This window comes from Drosophila subpulchrella, chromosome 3L (genome assembly GCF_014743375.2).
Source record: "Drosophila subpulchrella strain 33 F10 #4 breed RU33 chromosome 3L, RU_Dsub_v1.1 Primary Assembly, whole genome shotgun sequence".
Classification (NCBI taxonomy): Eukaryota; Metazoa; Arthropoda; class Insecta; order Diptera; family Drosophilidae; genus Drosophila; species Drosophila subpulchrella.
The window spans coordinates 28,710,664-28,728,036 of record NC_050612.1 but is presented as its reverse complement, the minus strand read 5'-3'; the positions used below and the strand labels follow the sequence as shown (position 1 = coordinate 28,728,036).

At 40.6% G+C, this 17,373-nt stretch overlaps 1 protein-coding gene across 5 annotated transcripts; it reads left to right on the top strand.

Annotated features, from left to right (window-relative positions):
• Window positions 1-1,741: 1,741 nt before the first annotated feature.
• LOC119553534 (collagen alpha-1(I) chain) lies at window positions 1,742-14,727 on the top strand. Of its 5 annotated transcripts, XM_037863964.1 has the most exons (14): window positions 1,742-1,758; window positions 1,979-2,105; window positions 7,975-8,104; window positions 9,156-9,484; window positions 9,642-9,870; window positions 9,933-10,673; window positions 11,777-11,815; window positions 11,880-12,077; window positions 12,143-12,205; window positions 12,270-12,329; window positions 12,391-12,498; window positions 12,560-12,628; window positions 12,871-12,949; window positions 13,269-13,352. In XM_037863964.1, exons 2-13 carry the CDS (start codon window positions 2,082-2,084, stop codon window positions 12,900-12,902), a joined length of 2,022 nt encoding a protein of 673 aa, XP_037719892.1. In that variant the 5' UTR covers window positions 1,742-1,758; window positions 1,979-2,081; the 3' UTR covers window positions 12,903-12,949; window positions 13,269-13,352. The 5 variants fall into 5 exon arrangements, with proteins under 5 accessions (XP_037719892.1, XP_037719889.1, XP_037719890.1 ...); XM_037863961.1 differs by having other exon boundaries at window positions 12,560-12,949; window positions 13,269-13,570; XM_037863962.1 differs by lacking the exon at window positions 13,269-13,352 and having other exon boundaries at window positions 12,871-13,053.
• Window positions 14,728-17,373: the final 2,646 nt, after the last annotated feature.

Here is a 17,373-nt window from a genome sequence, read left to right as displayed (position 1 = left end):
AAGGCAAAAAATTTAAAAAATGCTTTGAGAATGTCGAAGGCTTGGTAGGATATAGATATACCCTGATTACTAAGCGATGTCAAGGTTATCATTTTTGGCCGGTAATGTAAAAGGAATTTTGAGAATGCATTTAAGTTTTTGACTCTTTTTTTGTGTTAGTCGAGGGAATTAAGTTTTATTATGCATCCTTGCTTAATATTGCCGATGGCACATTGTTTAAAATATATATTTTTTTATTTTTCACTAAGCCCACGTAGACATATTTTATAAAAAAGACACCAGCTGCGTTTGACGGTTGCATGCTGGGCCAATCTTCGATTCTTTTAAACGCCCTTTTTAAGAAGGGTATATTAAATTTATTAATTTAGCTATGTATTAAATATTTGTATTAAAGGTTACTAAGGGAAAATTGTACTAATAAATACAAGGACTTAATTATAAGTTGATTTTCGTGTTTTTAGAACTAATTTGAGAGTATTTATCTTTCGTTTTTAAATGTTTACTTCCACTTCCCTTACTTGTTTTGGTTTTTATAGTCGAAAATACTTATACATTGTCTTAAGTCGGTGGGTTTTGGCCTTGACTTAAGCATTGCCATTAAATTCATCCTGTTTAATGTCCAAGAGCGAAGAAGCTGATTATTTTCTGTGTCAATTGCTGCATTCAAGAGCAAGCCAAGTTTTCGTATTTAGCTGAAATTGTTTCCCCTTTTCTGGCTGTCCACCGTTTTAATCCGCAAAATTTTGCTTTAAATGTCAGCAACTCTTTAAAAATAAATGCAAAAAACGAATTGAGAAACATTCTACTAAGCGGATCATCAAACGGAAGCGTTTCGCAACTAAATGAAAAGGTGTCTGAATTATGGCAAATGGATTGGTAATCCAATCTGACATTGGGTTCGTGATCTCAGAGATTAATTTCTTGGCTACTGTGTGAGTTCATTTCAAGATTTAGAAATATTTATCTATCTATATTCTGGCTCATTTGTGATCAATGGCTGCAAATTTATTTTAATTATGCCCCTTGCATACACAGGAAGAAAAATGAGTATATACGGAAATCGTGCTTCAAACCTGGTTTTTTGCAGAGCTTTAATCAAATCAATAAACCATCTAAATAATATTTAGCAATATATAATACCTCAACGGCGGGAGCCAGAAGAGAAACAACATTCTATCTATGTATAGCTAAGATATCACTCTTCGATTAACGATAAAATTAAATCAAAATAAACACGAAAAACTCGAATTTTCAATTAAAGACAAAAAGCGTTCTTTGAACAAACAAAAACGCAAGACAATAAAACATAAAAGAGAATAAATAAATTAAATATTAATGAACCCCCAAGAACCTGAAAGTGAACTTAAATTCTTCAGACACGCAAGCAGAGGATCCTAGAGATTTCCGAGCGGGAGAATCAAAAAAGAAAAAACAAAAACCAATCGAATCGATTCAAAGAGAGTGATCAATATATCACGTATACGACCCGGGTCCCCGAGGTGGCTTAGTTCGAGCTCATCTCTCCGGCGCTTGGCCAAATAAATTAACGAATCCGGCGAAAAAAGCAAACTCGTTCCACTCACACACTCACGCACTTTGAGCCAGGTCTCTGTGTTGGTTAGGAGCTGCTCTCAAGTACGATTTTTAGTCTTTTTGTGTCGAGCTGCTTTTTTTCGCCTTTTTGTCTCGCGTCTGCCTCTGTTTATATGGCTAAGACCCGATGCGTTCATCTTCAGTTCGTCCACATCGGTCACCACGGTATGAGCTCTAGTTTAGGCTCCTAAAAGTAAATACTAAAATAACACCATCCCAAAACTTGTGATCCATGGCAATCCCAGCCAACTCAAGCGAACTGTACTAATTGCAAGGATAAACAAGACGGAATATTTGCCAAAATCCCATCTTAATAGTGTGAAACTGTGTGCCTGCCTGCCTTCGCTGAAATTCGACTAAAATAAACATTTTCTTCTTTTTCAAGATTGGAAAAGGGATAACTGAGTTTATTCCATTGAGAAAATTCAAAATACCTAAATATTTACTGGCGTTTCTTGTGTCAAATAAACCCTAAAATTCGTTGCAAAATGGCGCGTGCAGCTCTTTGCATGGTAAGTTGATAGTAACTATTCTTTTAAATGAGCACATTGTTAAAAATATTCTTTGTCGGCCAATAAAGTTTTATTGGCCCCATCAAAGCCTTTGAAATGGATATTGGATTATTTAAAATTGATTTCTTCAGCTGGCCTCCGGCTGCCAATTTAAATGGTTTTTCATTTCTTATTTTGTAATAACATTTAGCACTTGGCTAAAAATATTGTCAAACATGGTATACAAATAAATACGTGAGAAGCGTCTGCTTCGTTTGTTTGATCGCCAACGAATAATGAATGCATGGCAACCGAATTTGAAGGCTTTGGGCTAAAAAAAAACTGCATATAGAATATTTGTAGAGCTCATAGCCGATATCTAAGACGGAATTCCTCGCTAAACAAGCGTTAACAAGTCCGGGTCAAATTATAACTATTTCGTTCGCTTTATTTGCCAAAGTTTGGGCTCGAAGGCAACTCAGTGCGGTGAACGGTGGGTAATAATAATAATAATAGACAACCGGCATTTTTCTGGGCAAACAAATACAAATACCGGCAATTTCGTAACTATCCGATGCAAACGCAGCCGTATTCTGTTTGTTTTACCGCACAACGCAAAAGCAAAAGTATTGCCCAGTTTTTTATTTGACTGGAATTTTTTTCGACCTACTCACTCTGCTGGCTTTTATTGTTGTCATTTCAAATCGAATCGATATTCGTAAAATGTGTTGTTTTTAGTCAAAGGTAGAAGACGAGTCAACGTACAAAAATGTGGCAGCAGGAAAAAAGGTTGTTTACCGAAAATATCAAATATCTGGGGGTATTTAACTAAGATTTCGAGAGGAAGAGAGTTAAATTTAAATTATTGCGGACTTTGTTATTGTCTGCATTATGCAAATTCGATTTTTGTATCATTTGTCACGTTCTTTTTTTGCCCAAGGGAGCCATATATTATATGTGCGAAAGTTAAGAGTTAAATTAAATGGTGAGTCAAGGACTCGCTTCATTAGGAAAGACCATCACACAAGGGTGCTAATTCGATTATGGCCAAAGAATTCTTAGATGATATCTTAGATAATACTCATCCAAAGCTGTTAATTGTTTTTTAAGCTTGTGACTGCTCTTTTTTTTGGCTTGCGGTTTTATGAGCTTCCAAATTCCCCCAAGGTGCCGTAATGATGCTCTAAGTGAGCTGCGATACTATCTCGATTTGGGATAGAAAAAATGGTTTCAGTCTGGCGCTCTGTCACCTGCCAAAACGACCCCATCCTCGTTGGTCTTTTGGGGTTAAGCTTTTGGGTCTCGGAATTTATTACCGTGGCCTGCGGCTTAAGCCTCTGTTTTGGGGCAAGATATTTCAGCCAGACACGTACTGGGAAAACAAACAGAGCCAGCCAAAACCCACAAAAAAAAAGGAAAAAAAGAAGTCGGGGGCGAAAAATATTGTTAATGCCCAACGGCAAAGCGTTGACAGGGCATCTCATCTTGGCCCCGGTCCACAGTACATTTTATTATAAATTTGTTCTCAACTCTGGTTGTGCGGAATTTTAAAGAGTCCGCGGAATTTTCTTCCACACTTTTTTTGTATGAACTGCAATTCGAGGAGATTTAATCGCTCAGTAGGCAAGTTGAGTCATAAAATGGAGTAGCAAAAGTCGAGTTTGGCATGACAAACAGTTGGCTGGCTTATAGGCAATTGAAATAAATTACGGCATTTATTTGGTTGTAAAATAGAGCGTTAAGCATGTCAAACGAATAGTAAAAACTTTACAGTTACAAGAGGAAAAGGAAAAATTTAAATAGAACATGAAAGAATTTAGTAGGGAAATTGGGTGAATTCTGGGCTGAAATTATGGGCTTTAGGAATATTTCATTCCATAAATTCCTTTCCTAGGATGCAAAAAATGTGTGTGCCAAAGCTGTAAGGGCCCAAGGAAAATAGTTAAAGTTAAAGTTCATTAACTTCGAGCTGAGCAAAATTCTACCGAGAACAACCTTACGTAAGAGTTCAGGGAACTTTATCGACTCCCATTCACTTTTATGGCTCATCAGTTTTACTATTTCTCTGCTTCCCTCGTGACTTTCGATATTTAAAGGCCCAAAAGGTCTTGTTTTTGTCTCCCATTAATTTATGGACCTCCTTTGTTGGCATATGTCTATGGCCAATTTAAATATGGAATCTATATAAAGGGGAAGAGAGATGTGTGTATCTAAAATTCAAAATCTAGAAATGCAAATTTGGTCTTGATCGCCAGTCGGCGATTAGCAGAGACAATCGCCAAAGGCGGCAGCTATGGCGATTTATATATATGGAGGCGATGATAGAGGAAGTCTTCGGGTTTGGTTTAAGTAAAAACGAAAACGTTATACAAAAAGTATTTATTAAGCTGCCAGCCAAATGCCAAAAGTTGAAAGTAAAAGTTTTTTAAAATAATATGATGTCATTCGGGATGTTCGAGTATTCGAGCGTACCAAGCCCAACGGTTTATTTCTTAATTGCTTTAATAAATCAGAACAAGTCCAGTGGAAGTTCACTGACAGCCATTCAAAGTTAATGAGATACATTTGTGTGGACAAATTCACAGCTTTGTCTGAGATCAACCTGGCTAATTTCATTTGTCTATCCATCGATGGGGACTGAAACTCATTAGCACTGTTCTGCTCTCAAAGAATTCTAGATGCGGCGCTAATTAAATTCGAGTCTGGATTAACTGGAAAATCCGAACCGAAAAGGCCATCGCCCACAGCTGGTTATACCCGTTCCCCCGAAATTTTTTCATACGAATCAAAATTCATTTTGTCTTATCCAGGTTCTAATAACTCTTTTGTTACTGGGGGCAACTTTTTTCCTTGTTACCGGGTAGGCTCATGAATGTTTGTTAGGCATTTTTATAGCCCTCTTTCTTATCTCATCCTCTATGCAAATGTTTGGCGGGGAGTTTACGCTTTACGTGTTGAAACACACATTTCAAAATTGCCCAACAATGTTTTCGTTGAAGAGAAATTTCACAATTCCCTGCAGACCCAAAACTGCATCCCAAAAAAAAAACAAGAAAGATGTCATCGATTAAGGTCGCCGTCCCGCAGTCAGTTGCATTTTTAATTCGATTTTTAAGTTTATAAAAAAGAAAACATAAACATACAGATTTTCTTGTTCAATTCGTTGGCCGCCGGCAAAAGACCGACCTTGAAAAGTATAAATACTTACACGAAAAAAAAGTTTCGCTCCAACCGCCAAAGGGCAAAAGCAGTCAAGATACTTCAGCGAAAAGTGTGGGGATGACTAAACCGGTTACTTTTCGGCTGACGATGATCAAGATGCTCATGATGATCAGCCTGATGATGATGAAAACCGAGATTTACACGAAATCATGTTAACAGCAACAGAAACAAGCGACTTATGCGTGCGAAGAAGTCGATTAATAAAATAAAAATTGTCGACGGTGAGTTATGCAAAACTCTTCAAGATGCATTGGCTCATTGTGCATACAAGTAGTGCCCATAGAACGCTTTGGTTCTCAAGGCGTTGCTATATGCTATATGCGTTTTTTGGGTCACAACGTCAGTTGCCACTCGGTTTTTCTTTTTTTTTGCATGATCTATGCGACTTGGAATTGATTTACTGCATTCGCAACGCGAAACTCGCCTCTTCGCACTTCTTTTATGATCGACACGGCGTCTGTATACATAAATTTTGGCCCACATTCGTTGGTTGTTTTCAGAGTTTAATTGATTGGCAATTGATGTGCGGCTTTGTGCGGCGATCAGCAGCTGGAAAGCGGGCTTGGCTGCCCCTTCACTCAATTTGAGAGCCTAATTACCAGTAACAAATGAATTTGTCAGATTTCGGGCTATCCCAGTAATGATATAAGGGTAAAGTTTAGGGGGCGTTGAAGAAAAGAGATTGGTCAATCTTTGAAATAGATATAACTATAATTAAGAAACCATTCCAGCCCTTTCTGATCAACTTATGGTTTCCCCTTAACCCAAGTTCTTTATCCACTTACTTAATTGACAATTCCTTAGCTCCTTTCCCCACTTTACCAACCCAAAACAAACCACATCAATCAATCCTTCACTTTTTCCGTCATGACAACGAAAATAGTTTTCCTTGACTTTAACTAGATATACTTACTCAATATGTTAGTTTCCCATGAGTGAAAGACCAAGTTGCAAACGCAATCAACTTCCATAATAAGTTGAAAATCAATAAGGACCGTTAATAATGAAAAACTTTTGTAATATTTAACCACCAGTTTTTCCATAGCCGACACGCAATGCGAAATTCCAGAAAAAATAATGGGGAAAGAGGAAAAAACAAATTTTTTATTTATGAAAAACTTGGCCTGAGGCTTCGCCTATGTGGGTGAGATGGAAACGACCTCTGTTGTCAGCAGCTGCTAGATATCATGGCACAATAAATTAAAAACGAAAATGTATTTTTTATGGACTCCGAAATTTGGATATCCAAATTTCTGTATTGTTGATCAGTGGTGGAGATTTTGGAGCAGGCTATTTGGCAACAATTTAAACTTGAAGATATGCCAATCAAAAGACAGTTATCCGTCGAGCCACCGATTTGCATTAATGAGATTTCATATTTTTGTGCGTTTTCGCCTTTTGGAATCTGAATCTCAATCTCGAACCGTTTGATGGCCGCGATAGGTAAATAAATTTGTTTTATGAGAAATTCATTTGTTTTGTCGCCGCATTTATTTGTTCTTTTTTGGTTTCCTTCACATGGTTTGGTTTCTACTTTGTTTGCACCCACAAAGACTCAAAATTATTGACCTTATCGCAGCCATTGATAGATGGAATCTATGGCGGGTGCTAACCATAAAATGCCATTGTTTCGCCTTTAATTACTGCAATCCCTCTTTAACCTTAAGACGAACACACCCTCGACGAAGAGATGGAGGCTCAATTTGGCTGCGAACGAATCTATCAAATTTTAAAACCGAATTGATTGCTTAGCATAAAGCGAAGGTCATTTTCCGCACCTGATTTTTTTCGTTTTCGGCTACGAACTTAGCGACATATTTAAGAATTATGACTCGACTAATGAATTCTACATTAGGATGGGGTTAAATGAGTTTCGTAAAAGAACTCGTTTATATAAGGAAGTCTTGGCAATGCCGGAACTTAGCTTGATTTTGTTAATTCTATGGGCAATTTATGCAAATCGACCGATCGAAACAATTTCGTAATCTCAGATACTCAGGCAGAGATCTTCGGCGCAAAAAAAAAAATGATCCAACGATTATGTGGGACAGTTGAGAGCTGAAACCTGATGCCAAATGGTAATCGATTTGCTGCTGCCACTCAGAATGCCAGCCAGTGCATTTAGAACTAAGCTAATTGTCCATTACTGTCAGTGGAAGCCAACTAGTTTTTCAGTTTTCTGACGCCACTTCTGACTGTGACAAATCTTGGGAAATTAGCATGTTCGGCGAAATCGAAATCCAGTTCCAGTTTGCTAAAAAAGACCGTCAACACTTGACGAGTGAGCCAAGAATGCGTTGTGATTTGATTATTATGCCTTTGACATTTTGCAAGCCAAATCGTTGAACGGTTTTATTTTGGTTTTTTACTTTTCGCTTTGGTTTCGAATCGAACCGGATCTAAATGGCTGATGATTTGGCCGTCGGCCCGTTGGAGATACAAATAACCAAAAACGAGCTCACACACTTGACTCATCTCTGTACGAAGTATGCAAATTTAGCCAAGCCGAGAAACAACTTAAATCTTTGAGATACTATAGTAGCTCGCCGTGTGGGGGCGTGCCTTGAATGTGACAAATATCTTTTGACAACTGTAATTTCTTGGGGTTTTTCGCTAGACAGTTTCATTAATCATCCGCCTTCGTTTGTTTTCTCACTATTTTTTCCAGGCCGTCGCTTGCATCTTGATGCAATGCGTCTACTCTGCAAAGTTCGATGAACAGAACCGTCGTCTTATTCTCGATATCGACGACCAAAAGACAACGAACCGTCAATACTATTCGTCAAACATTGACACAAGTAAGTGAACCCGTTTAACAATTTTACTATCCGTGTCTACCTAAGCTGCTTTAATCCATTCAAAAAACAAAAAAATAAGAAAACATCCAAAAAGTAAAACTAGAACAATCCCAATCCATTAACTATGTAAAAAATCAGTCGAATTTTGTACTGCCCATCCATTTTTTATACGACCCATCCATGCAGTTAGTTAGTCCTTGTTTTTGTTATTTATATACCATTTAAGTAGTTAAATTGACCAACCAACTGTTATCGTAGTTGTTAGTAGTACCTTAGTCGTAAGTATTTGTATTACCACCCCTCCCACCCCTTTTGTTAGTTCAACCAACTTACATTAATTAATCAATACCCCAAAATCGAAACAACAACAACCAATTGTAGTACCCTTCTATATATATTCATTTATATATACCTCCGTAGCAGCTTTACTAAACTCACCCAGTAGAACTCGTAGTATGCGTCGTAGCTATACTCAAATTGTAAATATATACACGCTCAACAATCAATCAACCATCTACCTATACCTCTCTCTCTCTCTCTCTTATCCTATGCTACTTTCTCCTTCTCTTACATATAAATATACACTTCTTTCTACAGTTTTATGTAGGCATTTGTACTTCAGTGGCCAAAAGTTCTACATGAAACCTCTTTAAAAATGCTTCGCATACTCATAACTCTACCTCACCACCTCAAAATTGATTACTCCAACCAAAAACCAGAAAAAAAAGATTTAAAAAACCCAACCAACAACAGCACACAACAAACACCAACATTTTCTTAAAAACAACTTCATCTGATTAGGTTCTTTGTGAAACTTTCAGTTACAGCGCCCTTTAGATGATGTTAGGTCACAGTCAGAGTTAGTCGAGAGTCTTAGGGTTATATAAACACACCATTTACAGGTTTTCACAGCACTACAATAAAAATAAACAAAACAAAACACCCAACAAAAACGTTATACTCTAAACATTACTCTTCCAAACCAAACAAATAAAACCCCACCAAAACCAAAAAACCCAACCAAATCGACACGAACACGATCATCCAAAAGATGCCTATCGATATGGCTACGATGTCGGCAAGACAGGCAACTTCCATCACGAGACCCGAGGTCCCGATGGGGTTACCTACGGCTGCTACGGCCTGATCGATCCCTACCACCTGCTCCGGGCAACACACTATGTGGCCGATGCCCATGGTTACCGCACCGTGGAGCCGGAGAAGCCGGTGGAGACCTTCCCGCCTCATCTGTACAACGAGACCGACGGTGGACCCTCGCTGCCGGGCATCCTGCTGCAGTGGGAGGAGCTGTACTTCCCCATTGGGTGTGGAAAGTTTGCGAATGGCGCCCAACACGGGGTTCCATTCTTCCTCGAAGACGTAAGGGTTTCAGGGGTATTCCCTGCGAAGTTACTGGTCAATTTCTGGAATTATAATCATTATAATGTATTATTATATATATTGTAATATTATTCTGAAAAATGACCAGGAACCCCTCCAGGGAGCACCCTTCTTACCCGTCATACATATTTTCCAGTTCAAGAACAAGGGCAGTAGCAACGATGCGATACCATCGTTCTCGGCCAACACAATTGTGCTTAAGGGCTCCGACCAGAAGAGTCTGCCCATCCACCCGCCCACCGGTCCGCTGGTGCCCCAGGGCACGGGGATCTTTGGCACGGACAAGGGTCATTCGGATCTCAGCCATCCCGGCGATCAGGCGCCGTCCTTCCATTCGGTGAACACCCTGCTACCGGGCAGCAATAGTGAGCGATGAGCTATAAGCGGTATCTACGGATCGGGAACTGCAAAGTTTGTGTCCTTTTAGATGATGGCCAGTACGTGCCGGATAGTAATCCCTATGTGCATGTGATTGGACCCAATGGAGGAAATGGAGGCAATGGAGGCAGCGGCTCTGGCGGCGGTTTCGGTGGAAATGGAGGATTTGGAGGCGTTGGCGGTTTCGGACCCAACGGGCCAGGTGGTCCCAACGGGCCAGGTGGTCCCAATGGACCCAATGGACCCAAGGGACCAAATGGACCGAAGGGACCTCCGGGACCACCCGGCGGCTTGGGTCCGGTCGGCGCGGGAGGAGGAGCCTCAGGAAAACCGGTCTATCAGGATGGCGATCGCACTGGCACAGGCAGCGGTTCCGGAATTGGTTCCGGTGATCGTTACTCAACCGGAAACGGTGGCGGTTTCGGATCCGGCGATCGTTACACAACCGGAAACGGTGGCGGTGTCGGTTCCGGCGATCGTTACTCTACCGGAAACGGTGGCGGTGTCGGTTCCGGCGATCGTTACTCAACCGGAAACGGTGGTGGTGTCGGTTCTGGTGACCGATACACCACCGGAAACGGTGGTGGTGTCGGTTCCGGTGATCGTTACACCACCGGAAATGGTGGTCGCTATACCACCGGAAACGGTGGCGGCGTCGGCGGTGGTGATCGCACCGGAAGTGGTTTCGGAATCAGTGCCGGTCAGTATCGTCCGGATAACGAGGGAACCTACACGAGCACCTACACGCAGACAGAGACCGGTTTTCCTGGGGCCATTCCATATCATCCAGGTTAGCCCTCCAACGATTTCTCTACGCTTGGAGAGCAAAATTTGAACGAGCTGCGGATGTGGAGCGGATTATTAAGTAGCCTCAAACAAGATATTACTCAATTCCCAATACAAAACATCGAAGTGTGCCTCATACCCTAATGCGCGATCAGTTCGTTCAAATTTCTCTCTTCAAGGCTTCTAGTTTGTAAGATAGCAATCTTAAACGTATGTCTATTTTACAATAATTTTTACTTAAACTTTAAACTATTTTAAGGACTTTTCGTTTATTTTCAGCCAAGAAACACCCAATTTTTAATATTTTTACCTTGCAATTTTCCCAAAAAGAACACACACACACATTTATAAGTCAGGCAAAATGCTAGGGCACGTTTTTCGATTTTTAGTTATCCTTTATCAGAGCACCCAATCCCAAGAGCGCACAATCCCAATCTATATATATATATTCCTATCACTTTCTATCCCTATTGCACCAAAAAAGTTATTGAATGAAAAGAAAAAAGAGAATACCTATTTGATCACGAAATCTGTTTCTCAGCATGTTCATTTGGCTGAGATCCAATCACAGTTATATCACCCATGCTTGCACCGATTCTTCACTTCAACACCCACCCACACACACACAAAAACACCCACACACAGATACACCCACACAAGTACACACATTTATTGTAAAATAATTACACGGCACATGAAAAAAGTAAAAAAAAACCTGCTTGAGCAATGCCTATTAATCAATTCTATAACTGCAACTAACAATTAATACCTATGATTTACTATAATTTGGTTTTCGGCAATCCTCCTGATCCCCTAACTAAACCCATAGTTTAATACTAATTCCATTCTACTTGTTTGCTTTGTTGTTATGATACTTGTTTTATTTTTTGGTGACGGCCTAGATCGTTTAGCACGTAACTTTTGAATGTACTTTAATGTTATGTAATTATGTAGACCAGTTTTAGAAAATCCATTGTTGTAGTTAATATATTGTTTAATTTGTAGTTATTAGTAACTGTAGTTAAATCGTGAGCATGTAGAAAGAACACTTTTTACTGCACAGTTTCTAATCGAACGATTTCTATGATCTTAAAATCTACCCTCTAGATAACGGTAAATATAACGACAACAGCGGACGCTATAACGGTGAGTTTATATAGAAGAGTTCTTTATAGAACAATTACTCATATTTTACGACTTTGGCTGACAGGTATTAACGATGGTCGGTATTATCACGATGATTCGGGCAAATATGTTCACGTTGAAGGCCCCACTGGACCCCCGGCACCCCCATATGTCCATATTGTTGGACCCGAGGGCGGATACGGCGGCAATGGCGGCAACGGCGGCAAAGGAGACGGCGGCGGTGTAGGCCCCGGCGGCCCAGGCGGACCTAAGGGACCTGGCGGTAGAATCCTTGCTAGATATATAATCTAAAAACATTTTTATTATAATTTTAAAACCGCTTCTCAGGCCCCAAGGGACCCAACGGACCTAACGGACCTCCCGGTCCTCCCGGCCCACCCGGACCACCTGGTAAGTTTTGGGGAACTTTTGATGGAAACTATTAGCATTAACAACCTGTATCCTAATCTTCTAGGACCTCCCGGACCCAAGGGACCTACTAAGCCCGGACCTTTCGGACCTCCGGGACCACCCGGTAAGTTAAAAATTAAGTTCTTTAATAAACATGTTTACTAACTTTTTGAAAAATATTTCAGGCCCACCTGGACCAACCCGTCCTGGACCTTATGGACCTCCCGGCCCACCCGGTCCCACTCGTCCCGGACCACCCGGACCCCCCGGCCCCACTCGTCCCGGCCCACCAGGTAAGACACCTTAAAGGTAACTTCCTCAAACTGATACTTAAAAGAAAACCGGAAATTTCAGGACCTTCTCCCAACGATCCCCGTTACTCGGACAAGGAAACGCCCGGCTACCTGCCCCCTCAGCAACCGGGTAAAATCTCCAAACCAATTCCATCCTACTCACAAGTCATTGAACCACCAAAATCAGTTTTTAAGCCGAATTACGAACACAACAATGATTATGTTATTAAGAAAGAACCCGTAACGACAAAGCCACCACTAACCTATATTCCTCCTTCTATCCCAATCACTCCGAAACCCTATGCTCCCGTTCCCGCTCCTGTTCCTCAACCACAACCGCCATCCCAAAAAATAACGACGACGATCGTACAGCCAAAGCCAAAGGTCCCGGCTATCATTATTGAGAAGGATAAGCCACATAAGAGCGTTACGACACCGCCAGTGACAACGGGTAATATTGAAAACCACACGTACCTACCACCACCACCCCCGACTCCGAAATACGTGACCAAGACCCCGACTCCGACCCCTAAACAGACTCCCATTCCGATTCGTTATGAACCCTCTCCACCAAGACCTTTCGAAAAGGTGGTGGTTACCTCACCGCCACAAGTCCAATACCATACGCCACAGGTCCCCGCCGTGGTTATCCCCAAACAACCCGTGACTGTTCCGTACAAACCCGTGACACGACCTCCACCCACTTACGTTGAACCCAAAGTAACGCCACGTCCATCTCCCCCATTGCATGTGCCATCGATATCGATCAGCGATCAGTCCTGTGTTTGTAACGCCGATAAGACGCACTCATCGAAAAGCACCCTTACCTCAACCAAAAGCACCACCACCACCACGAACTCCTATCCCAATCCCGCCTCCGTTGACTTTAACAAACAATTTTCCGGCTTCAATGGACAAGCAAACTTCGGCAGCATAATAAACGCCATGTCACTGACCCAATTGCCGGTGATACCTCAGGCCCCTGGCCAGCCGGCCTTCTATCCGCCGGACAAGATCCCCAAGGGAGCTATTATCGCACTAATGCCCGTGGTGATCCTGCCGCAGGAGTACTATTCCAACTGTGATGAGAATTCGATAAACCAACACTCGAACATCGATCCCTTCCCGCTGGGCGTTCAGCCGGGTGCATCCTTTAGCCTTCACTCGGTGCTGACGGGTTCGGCGCCCAAGGATCAGTGCATGTGCCCATGCTCGTGCACCCAGAATCTGCCGGGAAGACTACACAAGAAACGCGAAGCCAGCGATGCTGAGTCTCCAGTGGAGGTTAAGCCCGAAGCTGCTGCCTCCGAGGAGGTGAAAACCCTGATCGATCCCATTCCAGGCGCCTCGGAAGAGGTCAAGGTAAAGGTCGAACCTGTGGCCGCAGCCCCCGAGGTTGAACCCAAGCCCGCAGCCTCCGAAGAGGTCAAAGTACAGGCCGAGCCCGTTCCAGCAGCCTCCGAAGAGGTCAAGGTACAGGCCGAACCCGTTCCAGCTGCCTCCGAAGAGATCACATCTAAAGTTGAACCCGTTCCAGCAGCCTCCGAAGAGGTGAAAGTAAAGGTTGAACCCCAAGCAGAGAAAATCCTGGCTGACCCAAAACCAGAAATCAAGGCGACTAGCGAAACGAACTAAGACAAGGACAAGAGAGAAGACCACCCCAAATCCCTATCCCAGATCCCGGCTTAATCCCATCCTAACCCAAATCCTTCCTCTCCCAAGAACCAGAAAAAAACCTAACCTAGTCTAAGTGTTTTTAGTGTCTGCCAGGCAGGGCCAATCAGCATTTAAGAAGGGTAAATCGAATGGAGAGCCCAGCTAATGTGTTCGCTTTCTTGTGTTATCTATATGTAATTCGAGTTCGATGATATTGTTTTCCCACACTTTTGGTAAATGCACTCCAGACCGCCTGTCCACGACGAGTTTCGGAGCTCTCTGTTGTAACATCTCCTTAAAACACTATTTGTAATCTAAAATACTTCCTCTAAGAGAGAGCACTGAGAATTGGCAAGAGATGAAAAGAAAAGCGAAAATTGTTTTGTGACATGTTGTTTATTATGCATTTGTGTATGCTTTTTATTTTTTTATGATTTTGTTCAGTTTTATTTCTTTATGATTTTTTATCAACTTTAGTTCTTAGTTTATTTAATGTCTACTCTAATAATGATTGAGACGGAATAATGAATTGTTATGTCAAAAGAGAAATATTGAAATTAAATAAAAATTAAGAAAAAATGCATCACGGCTTTATTTATTTATTTTGCGGAAAATTGTCATTTCTTCGGCGCCTGTTATGCTTCGATTGGATTAATTTGGAGAAGAAAGCACTGGGAAAATTGGCCAATTATTTATTTTGGGTAAATGAGGTGACCCTCATCATCTCCTTGTGAAACCTTAGACGAGGCCCAAGGTCTGACCTACATATTTGTCCACGAGCTCTTAAATAAAGAAAAATGTACACATGCTGCCATGGACAAATTGACTTGTGTTACAGATTTGATGCCACTTTGTAGCCAGGTTCCGAAAAAAGAATACCTTTACCTCAGTCACATTTAAAAAGAAAGCCTCGAATATGATATACCTACGGCGCTGTTACCAAATATGTTGCATACCTAAAAGGCGTATGGTTAATTTTAAAATATACAACCTACAGAAAGTTTGTTGTTATTCAGTGGCGCCACTAAGTAATTTTGGGTATCTACAGTACTGCTTCACAGTTATGCCTAAAAGTATACTGACATAAAGGAATTAAGTAGTTATCTTTAGATTCTGATTTGGTTTTAAATTTAAAAATTGCATTGGCTTTATTTAGTATCTATATGTTTAGTAAACACAATTGAATTAATTTTAATGAACTCTTGTACTCATTTTCCAATTTAAAAATGTAAATTTAATATATATAAATATATACTTCTTTTAAATGATCATTAAAGACTAATTGTAATGTATTTTAAAACAAATTTTTATCCTGTCTTTAAAGATTTAGTATCTTAAAAAAATCCTTTTGAAGTTGGATCAGAACCTAATTCATATTTATTGCTTAAAAAGCACGCCTAGAAAGCCCATCAGACCCCAATTTTGTTTTTATCAAGATTAATTCTCCGTCTAAACAAGTTCAAGAATCCAATTTGAAAATGAAATCTTCATAAAAAAAATAAGTGAAAATAATGTTCATTATGACTGGTGTATGCCGCAATCATCGGCGTTTGGCATCAACTAAAAGGTATCAAGAGGGTATATATGACTTGGAAATTTTTGTTAAATATTTTCTGGATCATTCATAAGCTCAGCTTATAAAGTCAAATTTTCCAGGGTTCAGCCAAGTCGACTCCTGCTAATTAGATTTATCTGTCGCTCAAGTTGCGTAAATGGCTGTTGGCAAAAATATCTGCTAACGAAATTTCCCGTTTGCAAATATGTAGGTATAAGGCTCTTTTCTTCTTCGATTTGGAGTGGTGTTGAATGCACGAGCAAGTCAGCTCCTGGAAAAGACCCTGAAATCAATAGACGAAGAAAAACAGGCAGTGAAGCCAAAGTGAGATGGAGGCCTTTGTTTATTTTTTGTTATTCTGCTGTTTTGGTTCTTTGTTGCTTTGAAAGGCATCAAATGGCGTTTACGGCAGTTAAATACCTTTAAGGCTTGGAGGGCTCGGCAATGTTTGCCTGAAGCTTTAAGGAGACAGAGGTGGGATACCTTATTAGCATTTATTAAATTACTTTTCCTCAGAAAATGGAATTTAAATACAATTCCACAGCAAATGATTTTCTTGATATTTTGACACGTGGATCTCGTTAAAGAAATATTTTGTCATGAATGCAAGACAAGATGAGCTGAACACATTTTTGCTTGTAACAATTTTACCTTGAGTTAATGTGTAACCCAGTTTTGGGATCAATTTTACGACTCTGTTAGGTAAATAGCCAAAACGTTGCAATACCCGCATGTCGCAAAATACCCGATACTTTTCACACATTGCTATCTTTAACTTTAGATGTGAACTCTTCAGTTGACTTAGGGCTTAGCTGGAGGTCAATATTCGGGTAAATACAAATACATTTTTAGATAATTTCCAGGCTTTCTAGTTCGAGTCGGAACTTTGGCTTTATGAATGAGACCTCAAGGTCTCTTTAAGATTATGTAATATTTTCGGTTCTGTGGGTTGTTGTGCCACGATTACCGGCGATTCTGCTAGAGAATAGCGCTAAAAAGAGTTCACAAAGTCAAATAAGTTAAATATTTGGTCAGCAAACTCTTTGTGGATAATTGGAATTAAAGATATACTAAACCAACACGAACTGGCCCGCAGCGTTTACGTATTCTCATTCATTTCGGGATGGCGGTAAAACTTGAAAGAAATGCGATCTGTGAACTAAGGGTAAATATTCAATGGTTTACCGGGGCGGGGCTTTTCTCTGTTTTTATTTTTGTTTGTATTTGTTAAAGTTTTGCAAAGGCAAATAGGTTAAATTAAACTCAACTCACGCACTGGCAAGATGGGGCATTTATTTTGTCACCTGCCTCGTGTAATTGAGAATAATACTCGTATTATTTAATAATCATACATAATCACTGGCATCTGACTGCCGCTCAGAATGGAGTAGAACTCTTTAGGGCTGGAGTCGATTCCCACCTGTAGATTCGCTTTGGCCACACCAACGTGTCGTATGAGTAATAAAACCAAGCTTGGCTTCCAAGTGAGATACAAAAGTGCGAGAAGTGCGAGAGTTGGGGGCTTTGTTTGGTTTTTATTTTTGTTTTTTTTCGCTTTTTGTCTCAACAACGTCGACAGCGACTTCAACTTGAGCGTAGCAACTCAGCCGGAAAATGAAAAATATAAATTGGCCCCTCGTCTGAGAAACAGAATTATTTAACGT